Raw genomic sequence first — 23460 nt, 5'->3', positions numbered from 1 at the left:
AAGTTGCAGTGAGCTGAGACTGTGCCACTGCACTCAAGCCTGGGTGAAAGAGCAAGACTCTGTCTCAAAAATACAAAAAAAAAAAATAACGTAAATGTGGATATCAGTTTTCGAAATTCAGCATAGGGATAATCTCCTTTCACTTAAATACTGTAAAAGAAAACAGGGACAGAGTCAAGAACAAGCATAGAATAATTTCAACTATTTCAAAAGAGCGTCATCACACCTTTCCAAGATTGTTAATCTAGACAACTGCTTAGGTAAGTTTCACTGCTACAGCCTTCAAACCGGTGCAACACTTGTACTTATTTTATTTTCAAGTACACACATGAAGGCCTAAACGTAATAAAAGGGTTGGAATAAAAAATTAGTAGAAAGTTGGCTGCGCACAGTGGCTCATGCCTGTAATCCAGCATTTTGGGAGGCTGAGGCAGGTGGATCACCTGAGGTCAGGAGTTCAAGACCAAATTGGCCAATATGACAAAACCCTATCTCTACTAAAAATATAAAAATTAGCTGGGCGTGGTGGCAGGTGCCTGTAATCCCAGCTACTCGGGAGGCTGAGGCAGGAAAATCACTTGAACCAGGGAGGCAGAGGTTGCAGTGAGCCGAGATCGCACCATTGCACTCCAACCTGGGCGACAAGAGTGAAACTCCGTCTCAAAAAAAAAAAAAAAAAAATGGCTCTTCCGGGGACGTTGTCTGCAGGTACTCAGAATGGTCCAGCGTTTGACATACCGACGTAGGCTTTCCTACAATACAGCCTCTAACAAAACTAGGCTGTCCCGAACCCCTGGTAATAGAATTGTTTACCTTTATACCAAGAAGGTTGGGAAAGCACCAAAATCTGCATGTGGTGTGTGCCCAGGCAGACTTCGAGGAGTTCGTGCTGTAAGACCTAAAGTTCTTATGAGATTGTCCAAAACAAAGAAACATGTCAGCAGGGCCTATGGTGGTTCCATGTGTGCTAAATGTGTTCGTGACAGGATCAAGCGTGCTTTCCTTATCGAGGAGCAGAAAATTGTTGTGAAAGTGTTGAAGGCACAAGCACAGAGTCAGAAAGCTAAATAAAAAAATGAAACTTTTTTGAGTAATAAAAATGAAAAGAGTTGCTGTTAAAAAAAAAAAAGAAAAGTCTCATTTTTAAAATTACTACTTAACCCAAGTGAATGTCACTTAGTTTTAATAATGGTAAACACAACTAAAGCAATTTTAGAGAAATCCTAGTCAATATAAATTTCTTCAGGGCAAGGCCAATCTTTCCTGAATATTAAAACTTTGTACCTGTATCGCAGTTTTTCTTCATTGCCTAAAGAAAAGGATCTGAAACCAACTTAAATTATTGATTGAATTGAATTTCCGTGAAAAGAAATGCCATTTAAACATTTCTCCTCTCACTTGCTTTTCCAGATAACAAAATCAATAATGTTCTTTTTCTGCTGGACTTTTAAGCCTTTATTTTTACTTTTTTTTTTTTTTACCAGGAAACTTAAAGTTCTTGTAGCTCTCTAGATCGTCAGAGCTAAGCAAAACCAATCCAATTTTAAATGGCTGGTATCAGCTCTCAATTTTTGCAGGTTTGACAAAGGTAGCTTAGGAAGTTTAGGTAAATAGAGCAAATGATAAACGGTTGGAAATGCACAGGAAACAAAATGGCTGTTCATAGAACCAAATATAAGCCTTCCATTAGAAACTAAAATACTGCCAGACACGGTGGCTTATGCCTGTAATCCCAGCACTTTGGGAGGCCGAGGTGAATGGATCATGAGGTTAAGAGAACGAGACCATCCTGGCCAACATGATGAAACTCCATCTCTACTAAAAATACGAAAATTAGCCAGGTGTGGTGGTGGGCACCTGTAGTCCCAGCTACTTGGGAGGCTGAGGCAGGGGAATTACTTAAACCCGGGAGGTTGCATTGAGCTAAGATCACGCCACTGCACTCCAGCCTGGGGACAGAGCGAGACTCCATCTCAAAAAAAAAAAAAAACCAAACAAAAAACAACAACAACAACAACAACAATGGACTTATAATTGTATGTATAAGCCAAATCCCAATGAAAACAAACAGCAGATAAATGTAAATTAAAAGCAAAAACAAATAAACAGGACACCAACCCCCAATTTTTTTTCCTACTCAGTTGTCTTGGAGGCTACCGTGTTACCCAGGGCCTAAGGAAAAAAAAAAAAAGATGAATATTTCATTTCTGGTATATGAATTAATGTCTTTAAGTCCACCAATCCCACTGTGTATTTTGTGCAATTAAGAAATTCACTTTAGGCATGTGACAAGTAAGTACTTTATTGCTAGTACTATCTCTGCAGAAGAGCAATACAGTGTGAAACGAAGCAACGCAAGCGTGGGTGTGAAATGTGGCCCCTTGTTTAAATATGACTTCATGATGAACTATATTAAAGAAGAATTGGCAAACTGCCAGTGTATTTCTTTACAATACTTATTTTACCTTCATCAAGACTGAGCTTTTAACCACGAGCAATGTCAATTAGCCAAACTTTTCAATTTTCTATCAGATTTTAAAGAATATTTTACAATGTACTTACATGGATCATTGATGACATGCTAGAACTTTCTGTTTTGTCCTAAATTGTCTGTCTTTGTTTTAATAATCATTCAATTTATATTAGAATATGTTCCTATATTCATCATGTAAGACTTTTTCTCATACAAAGTTATTCTCTTTTCTTTCTAACCTTCATTACCAAAAATACATCTTCACCATAATTTTTTTATTTTTCTTTTTTTTTGTTTGTTTGTTAGAGATGAGCTTTTGCCACATCACTCAGGCTGATCTTGAACTCCTAAGGTTGCAGTCCACTTGCGTCAGCCTCCCACAGTGCTGGGTTTACAGGCGTGAGGCACCACGCCTGGCCATAAATCCATGACTTACATCTTTCTCCTCTTCTTACTGGTTCCTTTCTACCTTGTTTCATAAATAACCTTTGCAAGTCCATAAACAGAATTAACCTTTAGATAACTTCTGAATTAGACAAATTTATTCTTTTTCTTAATAAGAACCCATCTTCTTTGGCAAATCTTATGTACAGAATTATACACTAACTACAATTGTTATCCTTAGTAACTTTAAATTTTAGTGAAAACTAGGAAGCAAAAAGTCCTGAACTGAACTGTCTATCAAGAGAAAATACTAGCATTTTCTAGATGGGCTTTCCATAAGGAGGAACAGTCAGACTGCAGGTTTTTCTTTCCCTTTCTCGTAATCAGCCTAAGAAACAATATTTTACATTTTATCAAAATAATTCCCAGTCAGGTGCAGTGGCTCATGCCTGTAATCCCAGCACTTTGGGAGGCCAAGGTGGGTGGATTGCTTGAGCCCAATAGTTCAAGATCAGCCTGGGTAATATGGCAAAACCTTATAGCTACAAAAAAATACCAAAAAGAAAAAATTAGGCCAGGCACGGTGGCCCAGACCTGTAATCCCAGCACTTTGGGAGGCCGAGGTGGGTGGATCACGAGGTCAAGAGATCGAGACCATCCTGGCCAACATGGTGAAACCCCATCTACTAAAAATACAAAAATTAGCTAGGCGTGGTGGCACATGCCTGTAATCCCAGCTACTTGGGAGGCTGAGGCAGGAGAATCACTTGAACCAGGGAGGCAGAGGTTGTAGTGAGCCAAGATCGCGCCACTGCACTCTAGCCTGGTGAGAGAGCGAGGCTCCATCTCAAAAAATAAATAAATAAATAAATAAATAAATAAATAAATAAATAAATAAATAAAAATTTTAAAAAAATTAGCTGGGCATGGTGGCAGATGCTTGTAGTCCCAGCTACTCAGGAGGCTAATGTGGGAGAATCACCTGATCCCGGGGAGGTGGAGGCTACAGTGAGCCATGATCACACCATTGCACTCCAGCCTGGGCTACAGAGCAAGACCCTGTCTCAAAATAATAGTAATAGTAATAATAATAACTCATTTGTTGCCTTTATTAGGTTTTTAATTGCTTAGAAAAACTGAGATCTAAAAGGTTTTTTACATTCACCTAACCTTCTGTAGTGCTTTTTTTTTTTGAGACAGGGTCTCAACCTGTCACCCAGGCTGGAGAGCAATGGCCCAATCTCAGGTCACTGCAACCTCTACCTTCTGGGTTCAAGTGATTCTCCTGCCTCAGCCTCCCAAGTAGCTGGGATTACATGCACCTGCCATCACGCCCAGCTAATTTTGTATTTTTAGTAGAGATGGGGTTTCACCATGTTGACCAGGCTGGTCTCAAACCCATGACCTCAGTTGATCTACCCACCTCGGCCTCCCAAAGTGCTGGGATAATAGACGTGAGCCACTGCGCCCAGCCTGTTTTGTCCTTTTAACAGAGAAATTCAAATTCTAGTTCTGTGTCAGTTCACTCTCAGTATTTAGGCTTATTTTTAAAAGTAATATAATAAATTCATTCAGTTTAATCAACTTGAGCACATAGGATTCTCTCGTTTTCTCTTTCAGCTTTTTATTTCTGCTGTGATTTGCATGTGCCCCCCAAAGTTCATGTGTTGGAAACTTAATTCTGAATGCAACAGTGGGGGGAGGTGAGACCTTTAAGGGATGATTGGATTATGAGGGTACTTCCCACATGAATGGATTAATACATTATTGTGGAAGTGGGTTCATTATTGCAGGAGTAGATTTGTTATAAAAGTGAGTTTGGCCCCCTCTTGCATGTTTTCCCTTCCTCTCATGCATGCCCTCTTGTCCTTCCACCTTTCACCAGGTGATGAGGCCACAAGAAGGCCCTTGCCAAATAGGGGCCCCTTGACCTTGTACTTCCAAGCCTCCAGAGCAGTAAAAAACAAATCTCCATATTTAACTAAATCACCCAGTCTCAGGTGTTCTGTCATAGTAGCACAAATCAGACTGAGACAATATCCATTGTTTGATCTGTTATTTAGTGATTCATTTTGAAACAACCTTTGAATAACTTCCAAACTAAAACAATATTATTTTTTATTTTAGCAAAAACCCATCTTTTCTGTCTCATAGTTTTTTTGTTTATTCATTTTTGTGTTTTTAGAAAGAGTCTTGCGTTGTTGCCCAGGCTGGAGTGCAGCAGTGCGATCTTGGCTCACTGCAACCTCCACTCCTGGGTTCAAGCGATTCTCCCACCTCAGCCTCCGGAGTAGCTGGGGTTACAGGCACCCGCCACCATGCCACCATGCCCGGCTAATTTTGTATTTTTAGTAGAGACGGGGTTTCACCATGTTGGCCAAGCTGGTCTTGAACTCCTGAGCTCAGGTGATCCACTGCCTCAGCTTCCCAAAGTGCTGGGATTATAGGCGTGAGCCACCATGCCTGGCCAGTATATGGTTGTTTATAAGTGTGTGACACCTTCCCCTCTCTCTCTACCTCCTGCTCTGGTCATGTGAGACAGCTCACTCCCCCTTTGCCTTCTGCCATGATTGGAGGCTTCCTGAGGCCTCCTAGAAGCAGAAGCCGCCATGCTTCCTGTACAGCTTGCAGAAGTGTGAGCTAATTAACTTATTTTCTTTATAAATTACTCAGGCTCAGGTATTTCTTTATAGCAATGCAAAACAAACTAATACAGTGACTCTGTTATAAAAGCCTGTTTGCCTCTCAGTGTGTCCCCTCGCCCTATAATGTCCTGCACCAACTTGGGACTCTGCAGAGACTTTGTATTAGTTTGTTCTTGCATTGCTATAAATTAATACCAGACACTGGGTGATTTATAAAGAGGAAGAGGTTTATTTGGCTCACAGGTTCACAAGCTGTACAGGAAGCACGATGCTGGCATCTGCTTGGCAAATAGGGAAGCCTCAGGAAAGTTACAATCATGGCAGAAGGCAAAGGGAGAGACAGCACTTCACATGGCCAGAGCAGGAGAAGAGAGAATGGGGACGTGCCACAGATTTTTTGACAATCAGATCTCATGAGAACTCACTCACTGTCAGGAGGACAGTACCAAGAGGAATGGTGTTAAAACGTTTATGAGAAATCTGCCCTCATGATCCAATCACCTCCACCAGGCCCCACCTCCAACGCTGGGGACTACAATTCAACATGAGACTTTGGTGGGGCCACAGATCTAAACCATATCAGAGTCCGTCAGCAAGAAGGCCCTCCCTAGGTTTGGCCCTTTGCCCTTGGACTTCCTAGCCCCAAGAACCATAATACATAAATTGATTTTCTTTATAAATTACCCACTCCCTACTCTGAGGTATTCAGTGATAGCAACAGAAAACAGACTAATACAAATAACCTTCATTTAACTTAGGTTAATATAACTAAGATTTTTAAGTTACCAAAAATTAAATATAAAAATACTTAAAAGTAGACACCTTATAAAAACCATACCAAAAAAGACACAAGAAATGGCCTTGCGCGGTGGCTCACACCTGTAATCCCAACACTTTGGGAGGCCGAGACAGGCAGATCACGAGGTCAGGAGATTGAGACCATCCTGGTTAACACTGTGAACCCCCGTCTCTACTAAAAATACAAAAAATTAGGCGGGCGTGGTGGTGGGTGCCTATAGACCCAGCTACTTGGGAGATTGAAGCAGGAGAATGGCATGAACCTGGGAGGCGGAGCTTGCAGTGAGCTGAGATCACACCACTGCACTCCAGCCTGGGCGACAGAGCAAGACTGTCTCAAAAAAAAAAAAAAGAAACAAAAAAAAGATACAAACATCACATAACACATAAAAAACACAAAACAAACAAACACATAACATATAAAAAACACACAAACAAAATACAAAGAACCATACATTGAAAATATATGACTCTTTTCAATCCTTTTTTTCATTCTTGTGTTTCATATACATCAAGAAATTTATATTTTCCTTGTACATTTTGTTCTCCAGTTGAATTTACAGTTTTATGATCTTAAAGACACATAAGTGTTTTGATTAGTAAATCCAGGTAGAAGTTGTATGTGTGAACTGTATATAATGTTGACAACTCTGAAGAATTGTCTGTTTTAATTAAACCAAGAAACTTAAACTAGCTTTTCATATACTAAAGATTACCTCGGATCACGTGAGCTTGAAAAACATTTAGGTGGGCTCCCATTTTTCTAAGAAAATGCTTGATTTACGGAAGCAATTCTTTTCTTCCTTTTAGCCAAATCTTTGCATAGGCACCAAATAACACATTTGTTTAAGATGAGAGCTCCCCCCTACCCCTGCCAAAAAAATAGTATTTTTATATACAAAAGTCCAAATCTCCAAAGGTACATGTACTTCAATTGTGACTTGAACTCACGGTAAATAAATTAAATAATTAATAAATTAACCTTAGCTTACTGGATAGTCACCATCTTATATGCTGTTCCCTTGACTGAAATGTTGTTGTGGAGCAAATGACTCTATATGAAATGGTACTGGAGGAATTAATGCATCTCATAATGGAGACTGAGAAGTTCCACAACAGGCCATCTTCACAGCAGAGACCCTGGAATGCTGGAAGCAGGGCTTAATCCAGTCCAAAAACCTAAGACCCAGGGAAGCCGATGGTGTAATTCTTAGTTCAAAGTCAAAGTCCTTACATCCTCGGGGGGCCACTCGTGTAAGCCCTGGAGTCCAAGGGCTAGAAATCCTAGAGTCTGATGTCCACAGGCAGAATAAGAGTGTCCCAGCTCCAGGAGATCAGATGGATTTGCTTTTCTTTTTTTGTTCTATCTGGCTCCCCAGTCTATTGGATGCTACCCCCCAACATTAGGGGTGGGTCTTTTCCACTCAGTCCACCCGACTGCACGCCAGTCCCCTCTGGAAACACCCTCGAAGACATGCCCAGAAATAATGTCCCAGAAATAATGCCTTACCAGTGCTCTAGGTGTTCTTTAATCCATTCACATTAGCACCTACAATTAACCACCATGATAAGGAAACACATGGAGACCCAAGCAGACCGGCCAGCTCAGGAGAGAACCAGATTTTTCTTTGCACATAAGCCTCAGTCGGGCAATAATTCTTTCAAGTTTATTTTATCTTGAGATGGAGTCTTGCTCTGTCGCTCAGGCTGGAGTGCAGTGGTGCAATCTCGGCTCACTGCCTCGTGGGTTCAAGCGATTCTCCTGCCTCAGCCTCCTGAGTAGCTGAGAATATTGGCACGCACCATCACACCCAGCTAATTTTTGTATTTTTTTGTAGAGACGGCGTTTCACCATGTTGGTCAGGCTGGTCTTGAACTCCTGAGCTCAAGTGATCCACCCACCTCACCGTCCCAAAGTGCTGGGATTACAGGCATGCCACTACACCCAGCTAAGTATTTATTTTATATACATGTAAACAAAACAAAACAAAAACAAAAAACTATTAACACCTAAAAGGAAACTTCTGGTAAAAAGAGTCTTTCACTCCAAGGACACGGCAGAGCCTGTGCCATCTTCCAAGTAGATAAATTTTCCAGAGTCCACCAGGAGGTCCTGAATCCTCTCCTTTGCACGTCTCTCTCCTATCCTCTCCAGGGCATCCAGCAGGGTGTGGATCGAGGCATCCTGTCCAGTTTTGTTGACCCATTTCATCAGCATTGCATACAAGGCATCCCCTGGGCCTGCTGTATCAGCTCTTACCATGTGGATCTCATTGTTTGTGAGGCCCAGCTGCCTCATGAGCTGGTCCCAGGAGTTAAAGGGCACGATGTCTGCAAAGTTGTCAAAGAACAGCATCATAGCTGGGTGGAGAAAGCCACAGAGACAGCTTGGTGAGTTGGGACTCAGTTCAGAAGGGGCAGAGGTTCCCACATCAGGCCCAGAACCCAAGAGGAGAACCTGGAGAGCCCCTTGCATGGGCAAACCTGTTGCTCCATTGCCCACCCACCTCCCATTCACAGACAGCCCGCCCACACTGTCCGGTCTCCGTGGCCCCCAAGGCACTGACGGACATCAAGGTCACCACAGAATCTGCCCTCAGAGGGCTGAGAACCCACCTGGGGAGAATGGATGGACCCTACGGAGGCAGAAAGCAAAGTGGGTGAGAGCCCAAGGGAGGGAGAGAGAGTGGCTGCAGCGGGATCTCAGAGGAGGGAGGCTGCCTGGGCTGCGCTTGCCATGGGAGCAGGTCCCAGGGCGGCCACTTCTGCATCTGTGGGAAGTGCAAGGTCTGGGGCAGGGGACCTCTGCCCCCCCCCCCGAGGCTGGGGCAGAGCTAGGTGGGGGCAACCAGGCCCTGACCAAGAAGCAAACCTGAAGACAGAGCAATCCTGCCCGGATCTCAGGACTACCAGGGATTAAATGAAATGAGATGTGTGTGCAAAGCACTGCACACCACCATCCACAGGGATAGAAAGGGCCAGGAATACCAGGCTATGTTTTCTAACAGCCTCATTTAAAGAACATAAAAAAGAAAAAAGTGACATTCATTTTAATGTGTGGTACTGAATATGTGTAAAATATAATTTAATATGCAACCAATATACAAAAACTGAAACTCACCCAATTGTCCCATAGAAAGGTTTTTTTGATAAACATAGAAATTGACCCTTCTGGTCCTTAACCACTTGAAACTTAATTTGTTTTATCTGAAGTATTTCCTCAGGAAAGACCTTCAGGCATCTCAAAAATGTATCAAAGAACTGAAACTCACCAGATCACTACATCCAGACAATGATGGGATGTGGGACCCCTCATTTCTCTTGTTTCCTTGCCCCATTCTAGTTCCTACTTTCTTACACTGTTACATTTCTTGCCTGCTATATAAACCCTTAGTTTTAGTGAGTCAGGGAGATGGATTTGAGACTGAGCTCCCATCTCCTCCACTGCAGCACCTGATTAAAGCCTTTTTCTTGGCAATACTCATCATCTCAGTAACTGGCTTTCTGTGCAGTGAGCAGCGGGACCTAGACCAAACCCCTGAGGTTTTGGTAACAGATTCTGGTTCCCTGGCTGGGAAAGTGTTGCTCATGGTTCTGCTGCCACGGGCCAGGCGTCTCAGAAGCCCTCCCAAGCAGTTGCCCCACTAATTTTGGCTGGAGATGAGTTTCAGTCTCTCTCTGGTCCCACTGCAGCCGGCCCCAACCACATTCCTGATTACCTCAGAAGAACTGCCTTTGAAATTTGACATTTGTATCCAGATACGTGATTGTCCTTTATAGGCTCAGACAGCAGGATCTGCTCTTCTCAGTTTGAGAAATTTTTAAAGGAATTTCCATTTGCAGGTTGAACAAGCCCAAGTTCAGTCTTTGGAACTAAGAGGGCTGCACTCTGCCTCTCAGTCTGGACACTCTTGGGGGCTTGTTGGTAATTGTGTGTTGTGTCGGGGCAAGTGAGTGTCTTTTGTGGGTGCCAGGCAGCACGACTGGCTCCTCTCAATGAGAAATTTGAAAGGAATTTTTGTTGGCAGGTTGATCAAACCTAACCAATGGAGAGAGGAAGCACCCTGTTTCAGTCTGGGTAGTTTTGGGGCTTGTGTGTTGCTGCAGCAGTTGGATTATGTTTTGATAATTATTTGTATGTGTTTGCTAGAGTCATGGGAAACTGGAATTCAGTACTTGGTATTCTTTTGTAATACTGTTTGGCCCTAATATTGTTTGGAAACTGGAGTTTGCTGCTGAATGAGAAAGTGGGATGGAGTTCCTGTATTCAGGCTTTTGTGCTGCTGTTCTAAGCAGGGTTGGGCCTGGTTAGTTGGTTCTAGGTGGTGTTCTCTGTGATGCTGTTTAGAGTCTGTGGAGGTTTGGCCTTTAAACTGCCATGGAAACTGCTTTACCTAAAATTTGAGTTCACAGCCTTCACTGCATTACCTATTGGGGCTAACAAAGTTCAGCCATGTGAACATGTTTGTAGATTGGTGAGTTTGTATTGCTCTCATGGAGAGAGTTCAAAGGTAAAAGCTATTGGTTCTTTGTGTGCGTGTATATAGGTCTAGCTGTGTTTATGTGTATGTACATTTATTATTAAGTTACATGTTGTATCTACCAAATTGACTTTTAAGAGTGCTCATAAATTAAGTAAATAACTCCAAGCAATTTTCAAGTTCATGTGACTTAAGTAAATCCTTACTAAACAAGCTGGCTTTAAAATTATCGGTAATAAAAAAAAAACAGAAGTGTCTTAAGAATCGTCAGCATATATTTTTGTCTGGGCTTATATTTGTCTTTGCTAGATATTTTCAGATAACAGTTTGGCACAAAAACTTGTAAGACTATAAACCCAACCAAAGCAAAATGACCTTTTAGTCAAGCTTTTGGTAAGTAAGATTAATTTAATGTTGTTGGTTTAATGAAAACAGCTGAGTCTTCTGAGTTATTGGTGAAAATGCCTATATATTTAACTTTGAAGCTTTTAGGTGAGCACCTGATGTTCACTGGCTATTAAAAAAATGGTTGACAAAGAAATAACTAACTTTAAATGATGGTGTCTAATATTTCAATTTTCAGAAGCAATCTGGATAAACTGAAAAATGAAAGAATTCAGTAAATATAAATGGGATGTTTTAAGTAAATTTTTCATGTAATTAAAAATTGTTGTCATTGGATTACAGAGAAAACTTTCAGTGCAGTAACTGAAAGACCAATGTGTGGCCAGGCACATTGGCTCATGTCTGCAATCCCAGCACTTTGGGAGGCCAAGGCGGGCGAATGTCCATCACTTGAGGCCAGGAGTTTGAGACCAGCCTGGTCAACATGGCAACACCCTGTCTCTACTGGAAATACAAAAAGTACCCAGGTGTGATGGTGCACACCTGTGGTCCCAGCTACTTGGGAAGCTGAGGTGTGAGAATTCCTAGAATCCAGGTGATGGAGGTTGCAGTGAGGTGAGATTGCACCACTGCACTCCAGCATGGGTGACAGAGCGAGACTCTGTCTCAGAAATAAGTAAGTAAATAAAAGACACACTGATGTGTTAATAAAGATTGTGATTGTTAACCAAACATGAAGCTGGGCAGGAGTTGATTGTGTGGGGTAAACTAATGGAGGACTGAAATAATTTTTACGGCTTTTCTTGGTTTGAAATATTGCTGATTCTTTTGGTTTTGTTTTCCAGAGTCTGGAGAACTTTTTGTATATTGAGTATACTTTTGTAAACAGAATTTGAAGCATATTTCTCCCTCTGCCTAATTTCTCCAGAATGTGTAAATTATTTGTGACTATTAATTCTTGGCAATGTGTTTGCTTGCATGTGGTTAATAACGTTTTCTTTTACAATGGAACACAGTTGGAGAAAATGGTTATTTTCTCAGGGCTTTGATTGCAGTGGCCTTGTGAGAGGTTCCAGCGAAGCCAACTTAGGAGAGCCTATGTGGACAGTGATTTTTGTTGCACTTTGTGTGGGTAATCAGGCCACATATATGGAACTAAACTTATTTTGCAGGTACACTGGTCCTGCTATAATTTGTCTTTGGTGGAAGTGGGGCCAAGACAGAGAGAAGTGGGGCCAAGAAGATTGTGTTTCTTCTGAAACACAATCTTCTAGTATTAAATTAACTTTTGATTCCTGGGTGGCCACAAGGTCACCCATAATATGAAGCTTCCCACAATGCCCCTCCTCAACCATGAAGCAGCCAGAAAGATCCAGGACCAGACTCCCTGTGACTGTGGGATTGACAAATAGAAAGGGAGACCTGAAATCAACCCAATAGTTCCATCAAAAGTTTTTTGTTGTTGTTGTTTTGATAAACATAGAAATTGACCCTTCTGTTCTTAAAGCTCAAATCTTACATTTGTTTTATCTGAGTTCCTTTTTCAGGAAATGATCTTCAGGCCTCTCAAAGTATCAAAGAACTGAAACTTACCAGATCACTGCATCCAATGGGATGCTGGACCCCTCATTCATCTTGATTGCTTCTTTACTCCTCCCTAGTTCCTATTTTCTTACACATTGTTACATTTTATCCCTACTATATAAACCCCTAGTTTTAGTCAGCTGGGGACATGAACTTGAGACTGAGCTCCCATCTCCTTGGCTGCAGCACCCAATTAAAGCCTTCTTCCTTGTCAATAGTTGTCTCAGTGATTGACTTTCCGTGCAGTGAGCACCAAGACCTAGACCCAACCCCTGGTCTCAAATAATGAGTGAAATATTTCAAATAATGAGTGAAATATTTTCGATTCTTTCTTTCATTAAGTCTTTGGAATCAGTATGTAGTTTATACAACAGCTCTGCAAATTGGGCTTAGGCACAGATAAAGAGCTATTAGCCCACTGAAGTCAGTTGTGCCATGCAGGACAGCGCAGCTCCTCAGGAGGTCCTGAACAACAAAGGAGAAGACAGGAAGTGGAGAAGGGGATAGACAGAATGGTTAGTGTCATTAATAGCGTGCAGAAAGAATGAGTGGGAAGAAGAGACGGAAGAAGACAGTTTAGGGCCTTGATGGTCTATAGCACAGGAACCCGTTTCTGGCATGGAATGCTCTGGAAGAGCATTCTCAGCAATGGGGACACCACTTCGGACACTGTCCCTATTCCCTCCATTCCTGCTGCATCTCCAGGAGCAAAACACTTACTCTCAGTGGGGTCAGCGCCATTTGCTGGAACCAGCGGCCTTCTCCTCTGAGACCCTTCAGGTTCTGCTGGTCCCTGTAACACACAGTGGGGAACGCCTTGGTCTGAGTCAGGGGTCCTGCAGTCTAGTACTGACCCTGACCACCAGTCAGCCCTGAGACCTGCAGCACATCACTTTCCCTCTTGGGTCATCATGGAGATGCTGAAAAACCTCTAGTCCCACAGAGCTCACAGTCACTCCCCACTGCTGGCATTACCACCTCAGCTCCACTCCATCAGATCAGCGGCAACATTAGATTCTTACAGGAGAGCGAACCCTGTTGTGAGCTGTGCATGTGAGGGATCTAGGATGCACGCTCCTTATGAGGGTCTTATGCCTGATGATCTGTCACTATCTCCCATCACCCTCAGATAGATCCACCTAGTTGAAGGAAAACAAGCTCAGGGCTCCCACTGACACTATTATGGTAAGTTGTATAATTATTTCATTATATATTATAATGCGATAAGAATAGAAATAAAGTACACAATAAATGTAATGTGCTTGAATCATCCCAAAACCATCTTCACCTCCCAGTCCATAGAAAAACTGTCTTCCACACAACTGGTCCCTGGTGCCAAAATGTTGGGGACCATTGGTTAATAATATGATGTCTTTTGTATGCACATATACTGATGCATCGATTTGGACAAAGAATCACAAGAAATGGTATCTCATAGTTACTTGAGGAAACACCCAGGGCACTGCAGAGTGGAAGATGCTCTCTTTCCTCACTGAATACCTTTTGACAGTTTAAATTTTCTCACTTTAAATGTATAAACCATTTCTTCACGTCAAAGCACCTTATCAAGCTGGAGAGATTAGAGATTATTGACCTTTTTAATGTTTGCTTTCTTTTTACTTTTTTTATTTTTATTTTTTACATTTTTGGTTAGAATAAATGGGTACTAATGCAAGAAAGCAACCAAATGGAACAGTCTAGGTGGAAGGAGATCATTGTCTACATGAGCATTTAACCTGTGATTAAGCATTTAACCAAAGCAGAGGGAAACAGGAGAATCAGTGGCTCAAAGGGGTTGGAAAAACCAGACAGCAACTAGAACAATTCAGGGAGTGCCTCGCTTTGCACTGAAACACAAAATAAGTTCTATTTAGATTCTATAGTTATATGAAAAAATCACATCTTTGAAAAAAATATCTCCATAAGAAGTTAGAGGAGTTCATCTTGTGTTGGGGAAAGGTCTGTCTACAGTAATGAGCAATGAAAAGGTAAATGTATCTACAGATTTCACTGGTTAAAAATTAAAGCTTCTACACCTGAAAATATTAGAACAAAAAGGGGCAAGAAGAAATTAAGAATCTATTGTCTGAATGTGAGAAAAAGCATGAGTAGGAGAGCAGACCTTTCTCATAAAGACTCTGAGAGACAAGACACTGATCTTATGCAAAAACAGTCAAAACAAAGAAATGTTCATTTAAAACAATGTTTTCCTAAATAGCAAAAAAAAGAAAAAGCCCTTCAATGTTGAATCAAAATATATAAACTGGTACAAACCAACGCTGGGGGGCTGTGTGCATGTGTGTGTGTGTACATGCATGTGTACATGCGTGTGTGTGTGCATGTGCATGTATGTGCGTGTGCACAGTAAGCAGTACTGTCACACGCTGACTTGGAAATTGTGCTTCTTCTTGGAAGCCTCCATACAACCATATTCAGAAATCTGGGCAGAGATTTATATCCAAATATATTTAATGCAATAATAATTTCAGAGTACATTTAAAACCCCTGTTGTTAGGAGCAAGGGCTCCCTAACTTCTGTTAGGAGCACACAGTGGAGACCGTGCAGCTTTATTCAGTCATCAACAAACCCTGTGACCCTCATTCTATTCCTGTGGAGCTCCAGTTTCTGAGGACATGGCAAGGACAGGACAGGGACTAAGAAGCAGACATCTGGAAGAGTGGCTGTCCACTTGTGAGGGTGGTTGCTTTTCCCCACGCAGCCCCGTCCCCTGCAGTCCTATCTCCCTCAGGCTCCACTTCCCCCTTGACCAGGAGAGCCGAGGCACGGCCCTCATCCCCTGCCTACAAGGTCTTGGAGGGGCCTGGCCTGTCCCCCACTCACCAGCAGACACTGTGCCTCCCCTGGAGACTGTACAGTGACACCTGTCAAATCTGCTGGCTCCTGGCTTTCCATTTGCTGCTCAGAGATGAAAGTGGACAGCGAGTCTCCGTGGTTCAGAATCATGTTGTGGGCATTGTCCTCAGCCCCAGGCCCTCGTAGGAGACCCAAGCACCAGAGAAACACCTTAGGAAGGCAAAGAGCCAACTCAGAAGCCCACACCCAGGGCTCCCCACGGGGTCCCCAGGGCACAGCTGGACCTGCTGCCACCACACTCTCCCAATGAGGTCACTCCAGGAAGTCCATGCTCAGCACATCCAGGACCTGAGGCTGGGGCCAGGCTCTGGTGCTGGGCTCGGGGGCTTACCCCATCCCCAGGGTACAGGCTGTGGGGTAAGGGTGTCACCCGGCCTGTAGGAAGGACAGGGCTGCAGCATGGCCTGCTACCCTGTATGATGCTCAAAATGGCCTGTGTCCCCCATAGTCAATCCACAGCGTCCAGGCCACTTCAGAGACTCAGGGTAGCCATGATAACACGTGGACCCACCCACCTGGGCCACGCTGTGGGCAAGAAGCAGTTCCTGAGCCAGCCCCAGCTCCTGGAGAAATCAACTCACCCTGTGCATGCACTTGGGGTTCCCTCCACAACCTAGAAGAGAAGGCAGTTCCCTTAGTGGCCAGGAAGGGCCCATGCAGCACTCCTTCCTAGAGGGCAATGTTGGGCAGGGGTGGGCTGGGGGCTGGGACACTGGACAAGAAACCCCGGGCCTGGGGATCTACATGAGGCCTTGCTAACTTGGGAGCTCCTTCAGGAGGAGGAGTATAAGGGAAGTAGGCTAAAAACAAACACATGGAAAACTGCTGTTTTCTGCTTTGTGTTCTGCTCTGAACAAAGCTACATAAATCCCATGACCACTTCTCATCCCGACTCTTGTCACCCAGTTGAGGAGCTGACTGCCCCCTGCCTGGCTGGTCCTGAACAACGGAGGAACTGGCCCTGCCTTCCCAGACTTGGCTGGGAGATGAGGGGACGCCCAGCTTCGGGAGAGGGACGGATGAGACCAGGGTCCTAGGGGTGCAAGGATGCAAGGATGGGGAGTGATCACAAGAAGGAAAATAGAGCCAGGCCAGAGACACTAGGACTTGGGGCAGGCGTGGGCGTTTCTGTCTGTGGGAACAGGAGGAGGCAGGGCAGACAATGCCCAGTGCCCCTGCCCTCAGCCAGCACCTACCTGAGCCGATGCGCCTACAGAACATCAGCACAGCCACCAACAGCAACAGGGCAACCAAAATCACAACTGTCACAATCAAAATCGCCCATACATTATGTCCATTGCCTGAGAAAAGACAGGGAAAGACAGGAGTCCCAGGGCTGCTGGTCACTGTCTCTTCTGCAGCTGGGGCTTCCCCAGTGTGCTTTGTACCTGATTCTTTGTGGACACACTCGATGTCACTCCAGGGCGTACAATCCTTGACCTTGACCATCCCTCTGGGACACCTGGATACACACAGGGAGGGAGAGGGGGGACTCTTGATGGAAAGTTGGCCAGGTGGGATGAACGATGAGCCACCCTCCCTCCCCAGTGTCCCTGAGAAGGCGTCAGGGGAAGGACAGTCTCATCGTGTCTGCAGGTGGTCCCACTATGCTCCTTTATTGAGGCTGGGGAAAGGTCTGAGCATGCGCACTTTAGCCCCTCGGCCTCCCTGCCCTATGGTCAGAGCTGCAGCTCCAGAAGCCTTCTGTGCCGGGCAAACATTAATCTTCCCTGGGCTGCAGGGGAGGCCTGCGTTAGGAGGAATCACACTCCAGGGGAAGGCCACATACCCATGTGGCCACAAGCTGAGCCCCATCCTCCAGTTAACCCACAGTACAAGTGAGCCCTCGCCCCACCTGTCTGCTGGTTCCTCTCAATCACAGCAAACACTGGAAGACCAGAGAAGAGCAAGTTACTCTTTGCTTCCAAAACCAAAATAGGAAAAAGACAGGACTTATTGGGAAATCGGGGCCAGGGATGAGGCCGGCTGGGTGGGCTCAGGTCCTCATGGGAACTTGAAGGAGCTTCACCCATGGCCTTATTATGATTTTTGCGGGCTGTGGGCATTTCTGTCTTCTTGAATTAAAAGCAAATATTAAAAATTACATTTTATGACTCAATTTGTTTAAATATAAATATAACCCTGGTTGGATTCTATACTATTATTTTCTTATGATTTTAAGATAAAATATTTCATGTACTTCTATTGTGGGCCCTAAGTCATGGCCTCCTGAGCCAAGTGAACAAGTCAGCCTGGCCAAGGGGACTAGTGATGGGGAGGGGTGAGAAGGGGCCACTGCAGGGGACAGGGGTGGGGACAGGCAGATGAACCAGGAGGGGCAGGTTGCAGGCTCAGGAGACGCCACAGGCTTAGGGACACCCATGGGGGTGGAGGCGCCATGGGGTCAGGGCTGAAAGATAGGGGTACAAGGAGACTCAGGTTTTTTAGGGTTCCTTGCTTCTGGGGGTTCTTTGAGGCTGCTGGGAGCCCCTTGGCTGCTGTCTCACCCTGTGCTGCACTTCCGGCACATCTCAGCGGAATCGTCATTCCGGAAAGTTCCTGGTTTGCACTGACACGCTGTGTTCCTGGTTCTGGTGCAGGCACTTCTCTCTTCTTCATCTGATGACAGAATACAAGGTTGTGGGAATGTGTTTCCCTGACGTGTCCCTTGACCTTTCCTCACCGCCCCAACCCCCTCCCCCTCAGCTCAGCTCAACTCAGTTTGCCAAGGAGATCTGAGGGCCAGATTCTGCACCAGCACACTTGGGCTCATACAGGACACCCACCCTTCAGCTCTCACCAACACTTGGAGTCATACAAAAGGACCATGATTCTTTATTACATCAGATTAGGGAAAAAGCACCATTTAGATTGCATGGTCAGTAGCAAAGGAGGCACAGGTATCATTTGAGAGCGTCTGCAAGAAGAGGAACCCTTGGATGACTTCCCAGAAACCCAGCGTGCTGGGGAGGAGGGAGGTACCTGAGAAATTGAAGGCTAAGTGAGGCCGAGAACCTGCCAGGAGCACAGAGCCCAGGGGGAGTGTGACCCCAGAGCAGACCCGTACCGCCACTGAAACTCAGCCCTGTCCACTCGGCCAGGCCTTCTCTGTGCTGTAATGATGCCCCTATCCTCTTGGAGCTGATAGTTTGCACTACCAGGTGGCATGCATTATAAAAATGATTTCTTTCTGTTTCATTTTATGGACCTAAGACAGAACCATGGAACAGGGTATGATGAAGACCAAATTGGGCTGGAACTTGGTTCCCTGACTCACATCGGCTACAACTCCCACCTCATTGCCCCTCATTGCCCCTCACCCCACCTCTGGACACGAGGTCCACACATTCTGTACCTGATTTACAAGCTGTACATGGGAGGCAAGAAAACAGATTGTTGGAAGCACTGGTGTAACCCACACCCTCTGTGCACTGGTTACAGGCTCCAGAATGTTCTGATCTATGAGATCCTGGGAAGGGAGAGAAAAGCCAATGAATGAATTGCAACAGAGTTCCCAGAGGCTGGCGGCGGTGAATGGAAAACTCTTCTTTTGGCTATCAGTAGACCCCAGATAGGGAAATCCCCTCTTCTCAGCTTGGTCTTGTCGTCAATTCTGTATCTATTACACACCTCTGACTGGCACTGCTGACAGAAATATAATATAAGCCACATACATAATTCAAATTCTATGAGAGCCATATTAAAATAGTAAAGAAAAAAAAAAGAGGTCAAATTAATTTTTTTTTTTTTTGAGACGGAGTCTTGCTCTGTCACCCAGGCTGGAGTGCAGTGGCCGGATCTCGGCTCACTGCAAGCTCCACCTCCCGGGTTTATGCCATTCTCCTGCCTCAGCCTCCCGAGTAGCTGGGACTACAGGCGCCCGCCACCTCGCCTGGCTAGTTTTTTGTATTTTTTAGTAGAGACGGGGTTTCACCGTGTTAGCCAGGATGGTCTCAATCTCCTGACCTCATGATCCGCCTGCCTCGGCCTCCCAAAGTGCTGGGATTACAGGAGTGATCCACCGAGCTCAGCCAAAAAACCCAAACTGTGAAAAACAACTTCCTTGATGATGTGTTATGATGATGACACTACCAATGATAAAAATGTGATCATTCAGTAGTAGCGCTGGGGCAACTAAGGTTACTGCTGAAAAATAATAAAGCTTCTTGCTTATGCTCTTCCTATAAAGAAATAGAGACTAGTTCTATCAAGGTGTCAACTGTAAAGTATGAAACCACACAACTACTGCATGAGAAATTTTTCTTTCAAGTTTGGAGAGAGAAAGGACCTTCTCAGTCTCACGAGAAACTAAAAAGTTGCGTAAAGTTAATTATATAAAAATTAGGAAGAAAACTGCATGGAAAAAATCATGACTAACATGAAAACAAACTAGGAGAAAATATTTGCAATGAAAACCATACTTAAAAGCATAGTTTCCTTAACCTATAGGAATTCATACCAAAAAATCTAGAAAGAACATCAACAAGAAAGTAGCAGACTTGAACAACACAACTAACGACTAGACCAGACAGATGTCTATAAAACACTCTACTCAATCAAAACAAGATATACCTTCTTTTAAAGTGCACATAGAACATTCTCCAAAATAGACCATATGCTCGGCCATAAGATAAACCTTAATACACTTAAAAGGATAGAAATAATACAAAGTACACTCTCCTACCACAATGGAATAAAATTAGAAATCAATAGCAGGAAGAAACTGGGGAACCTCACAGCTATATAAAAATTAAATAGCACACTCCTAAACAACCAACTTGTCTAAGAAGAAATAAAAAGAGAAATCAGAAAATACGACGAATGAAAATGAAGACACAACATATGAAAACCTATGGGATACAGCTAACATAACTGAAGTTTACAGAGAAATTGTCTATTAAGGAACAAGAAATATCCTTCCTAAATGTCTATTAAGGAAGAAGAAATATCTCAATCTATAACCTAATAATCCACTCTAAGACACTGGAAAAAGAAGAGCAAACTATACATAAAGCAAGCAGAAGGAAGAAAATAATACAGATTAGAGCAGAAATTAATGAGACGGAGAATAGAAAAACAACAGAGTAAATTAATGAACTCAAAATCTAGTTCTTTAAATTGATTGATATATTGGCACAACTAATGGTATTACAAAAATTAACACAGGGAAAAAATAAGACTCAAATTATAGTCACACACTGCATGATGACGTTTTGGTCAACAATGAACCACATATGTGACAGTGGTCCCATAATATTATGATGGAGCAGAAAAATTCCTATCGCTTAGTAATGTCATAAGTCAGTGCATTACTCAGGTGTTTGTGGCAATGCTGATGTAAACAAACTTACTCCACTGCCAGCGCCTGTAGTCCCAGCTACTCGGGAGACTGAGGCAGGAGAATGGCGTAAACCCGGGAGGCGGAGCTTGCAGTGAGCCGAGATCCGGCCACTGCGCTCCAGCCTGGGCGACAGAGCAAGACTCTGTCTCAAAAAAAAAAAAAAAAAAAAAAGTATAGCACATATAATGAATTTCTATATGTAATATTTGATACTGATAATAAATGACTTACTGATTTATGTGTTTTTGATACTATGCAATGTATTGTTATTTTAGAGTGTACTCCTACTTACAAATGAAAAAGGTAACTGTAAAACTGCCTCATGCAGTTTTCCAGAAGAAGGTATTGTTATCAGAGGAGATAGGAGATCACAGCTCCATGTGTGTCTGCCCCTGAAGATCCTCCAATGCGACAAGATGTGGAGGTGAAGGACAGTGATGTTGCTGAACCTCTCCTTGTGTAGGCGAAGGTTAATGTGTGTGTTTCTTTCTTTTTTTTTTTTTTTTTTTTGAGACGAAGTCTCACTCTGTCGCCCAGGCTGGAGTACAGTGGCACGATCTCAGCTCACTGCAACCTCTGCCTCCCAGGTTCAAGCGATTCTCCTGCCTCAGCCTCCCGAGTAGCTGGGACTACAGGTGCCTGTCACCATGCCTGGCTAATTTTTTGTATTTTTAGTAGAGACGGCATTTCACCATGTTAGCTGGGATGGTTTCAATCTCCTGACCTCGTGATCTGCCTGCCTTGGCCTCCCAAAGTGCTGGGATTACAGGTGTGAGCCACCGCGCCCAGCCAATGGGTGTGTTTCTGTCTTAGTTTTTAACAAAAAAAAATTTTGAGTAAAAAAAAATTTTAAGTTAAAAATATAAAAATGCCTATAGAATGAGAATATAAAGAACATATTTTTGTACAGTTGTACAATGTGTTTGTTTTTTAAGCTAAGTGTTGTTAAAACGAGTGAAAAAGTTTTAAAAATTAAAAACTTTATAAAGTAAAACAGTTACACTAAAGTTAATATTGAAGGAAGAAAAAAAAATTTTACAGATTTGGTGTAGCTTAAATGTACAGTGTTTATAAAGTCCATAGCAGTGTACGGGAATGTCCCAGGCCTTCACATTCACTCACCATTCACTGACTCACCCAGACAAGATCCAGTCCTGAAAGCTCCATTCATTGTAAGTGCCCTAGACAACCGCACCATTTTTTAAAACTTTTTATACTATATTTTTATTGGGCCTTTTCTATGTTCACATATGTTTAGGAACTCAAATACTTATCATTGTGTTACAATTGCCTACCAGTACAGGTTTGTAATCTAAGAGCAATAGGCTATATCATCTAGGTTTGTGGAAGTACACTCTATGATGTTTGCACAATGATGCACTTCTCAGAATGTGTTCCCATCACCAACTGAGGCAATGACTGTATTAGAATCAGAAATGAGAGACAGCACATTACTACAGATTATACAGAAATTTAAAAATTATGAAAGAATACTATGAAACCTGTACAATAAAAAATTAGGTACCTTAGATGAAAGGGACAAATTTCTAGAAAGACACAAACTACTGAAAGTGAATCAAGATGAAATAGACAATTTGCATAGACAAACAGCAAGTAAAGATTTTGACTCAGTAATCAAAAACTACTCCTAAAGAAAAGTCGTTTTTCACAAGATGGCACTGAAAGCAAAGAAGGAAGCTCCTGCTCCTCCTAAAGCTGAAGCAATGCAAAGGCTTTGAAGGCCAAGAAGGCAGTGTAGAAAGATGTCCAGAGCCATGAAAAAAAGAATATCCATACGTCATCCACCTTCTAGTGGTCCAAGCTACTGAGACTCTGGAGAGCACCCCCAGGAGAAACAAGCTTGACCACTATGCTGTCATCAAGCTTCCAATGACCACTGAGTATGCCATGAAGTAGATAGAAGACAACAACACACTTGTGTTCATTGTGGATGTTAAAACCAACAAGCACCAGATCAAACAGGCTGTGAAGAAGCTCTATAACATTGATGTGGCCAAGGTTCAACACCCTGATTATGCCTGATGGAGACAAGGCGGCATATGTTTGACTGGCTCCTGATTACCATGCCTTGGATTTTGCCAACAAAACTGGGATCATCTAAACTGAATCCAGTTGGCTAATTCTAAATATATGTGTATGTTTTCACCAGAAAAAAAAAGGCCAAGGCCCAGTTGCCTTTACCATTGAATTATACCAACCATTTCAAGAAGAATTCATACCAATTATTCACAAACCCTTTTTAAAGACAGTGAAGGAGGCAGCACTTTCCAATTCATTGTATAAGGACAATATTACTGATATGGTTTGACTGTGTCCCCACCCAAATCTCATCTTGAATTCCCATATGTTGTGGGAGGGATCCAATGGGAGGTAATTGAATCATGTGGGGCAGGTCTTTCCCTTGCAGTTCTCATGATAATGAGTAAGTCTCACAAGATCTGATGGTTATTATAAGGGGGAATTTTCCTGCACAAGCTGTTTGCTTGCTGCCATCCATTTAAGACATGACTTAC

The 23460-nt window shown here is 43.2% G+C and overlaps 2 protein-coding genes across 2 annotated transcripts in view; one reads left to right on the top strand and one right to left on the bottom strand.

The window, feature by feature from the left end:
• Positions 1–680: 680 nt before the first annotated feature.
• On the top strand, positions 681–1110 carry LOC139355697 (large ribosomal subunit protein eL34). Its single transcript, XM_071067517.1, has one exon. The coding sequence runs from the start codon at positions 718–720 to the stop codon at positions 1069–1071; it is 354 nt and encodes a 117-aa protein (XP_070923618.1). The 5' UTR covers positions 681–717; the 3' UTR covers positions 1072–1110.
• A 7124-nt stretch (positions 1111–8234) lies between these two features.
• The window catches only part of LOC105482149 (TNF receptor superfamily member 10a), a 33547-nt gene continuing 18321 nt past the window's right edge, over positions 8235–23460 (bottom strand). The window contains exons 3-10 of the mRNA XM_071068496.1: positions 18941–19054; positions 18093–18204; positions 16974–17047; positions 16782–16886; positions 16167–16198; positions 15553–15735; positions 13431–13503; positions 8235–8661 (exon numbers count right to left, since the gene is read on the bottom strand). Of these exons, the coding sequence (XP_070924597.1) occupies positions 8342–8661; positions 13431–13503; positions 15553–15735; positions 16167–16198; positions 16782–16886; positions 16974–17047; positions 18093–18204; positions 18941–19054 (1013 nt within the window). The 3' untranslated portion in view covers positions 8235–8341. The remainder of the gene's footprint in view (positions 8662–13430; positions 13504–15552; positions 15736–16166; positions 16199–16781; positions 16887–16973; positions 17048–18092; positions 18205–18940; positions 19055–23460) is intronic.

This window comes from Macaca nemestrina, chromosome 8 (assembly GCF_043159975.1).
Source record: "Macaca nemestrina isolate mMacNem1 chromosome 8, mMacNem.hap1, whole genome shotgun sequence".
In the NCBI taxonomy this organism is placed as follows: Eukaryota; Metazoa; Chordata; class Mammalia; order Primates; family Cercopithecidae; genus Macaca; species Macaca nemestrina.
This window is presented reverse-complemented; position numbering and strand designations above follow the sequence as displayed.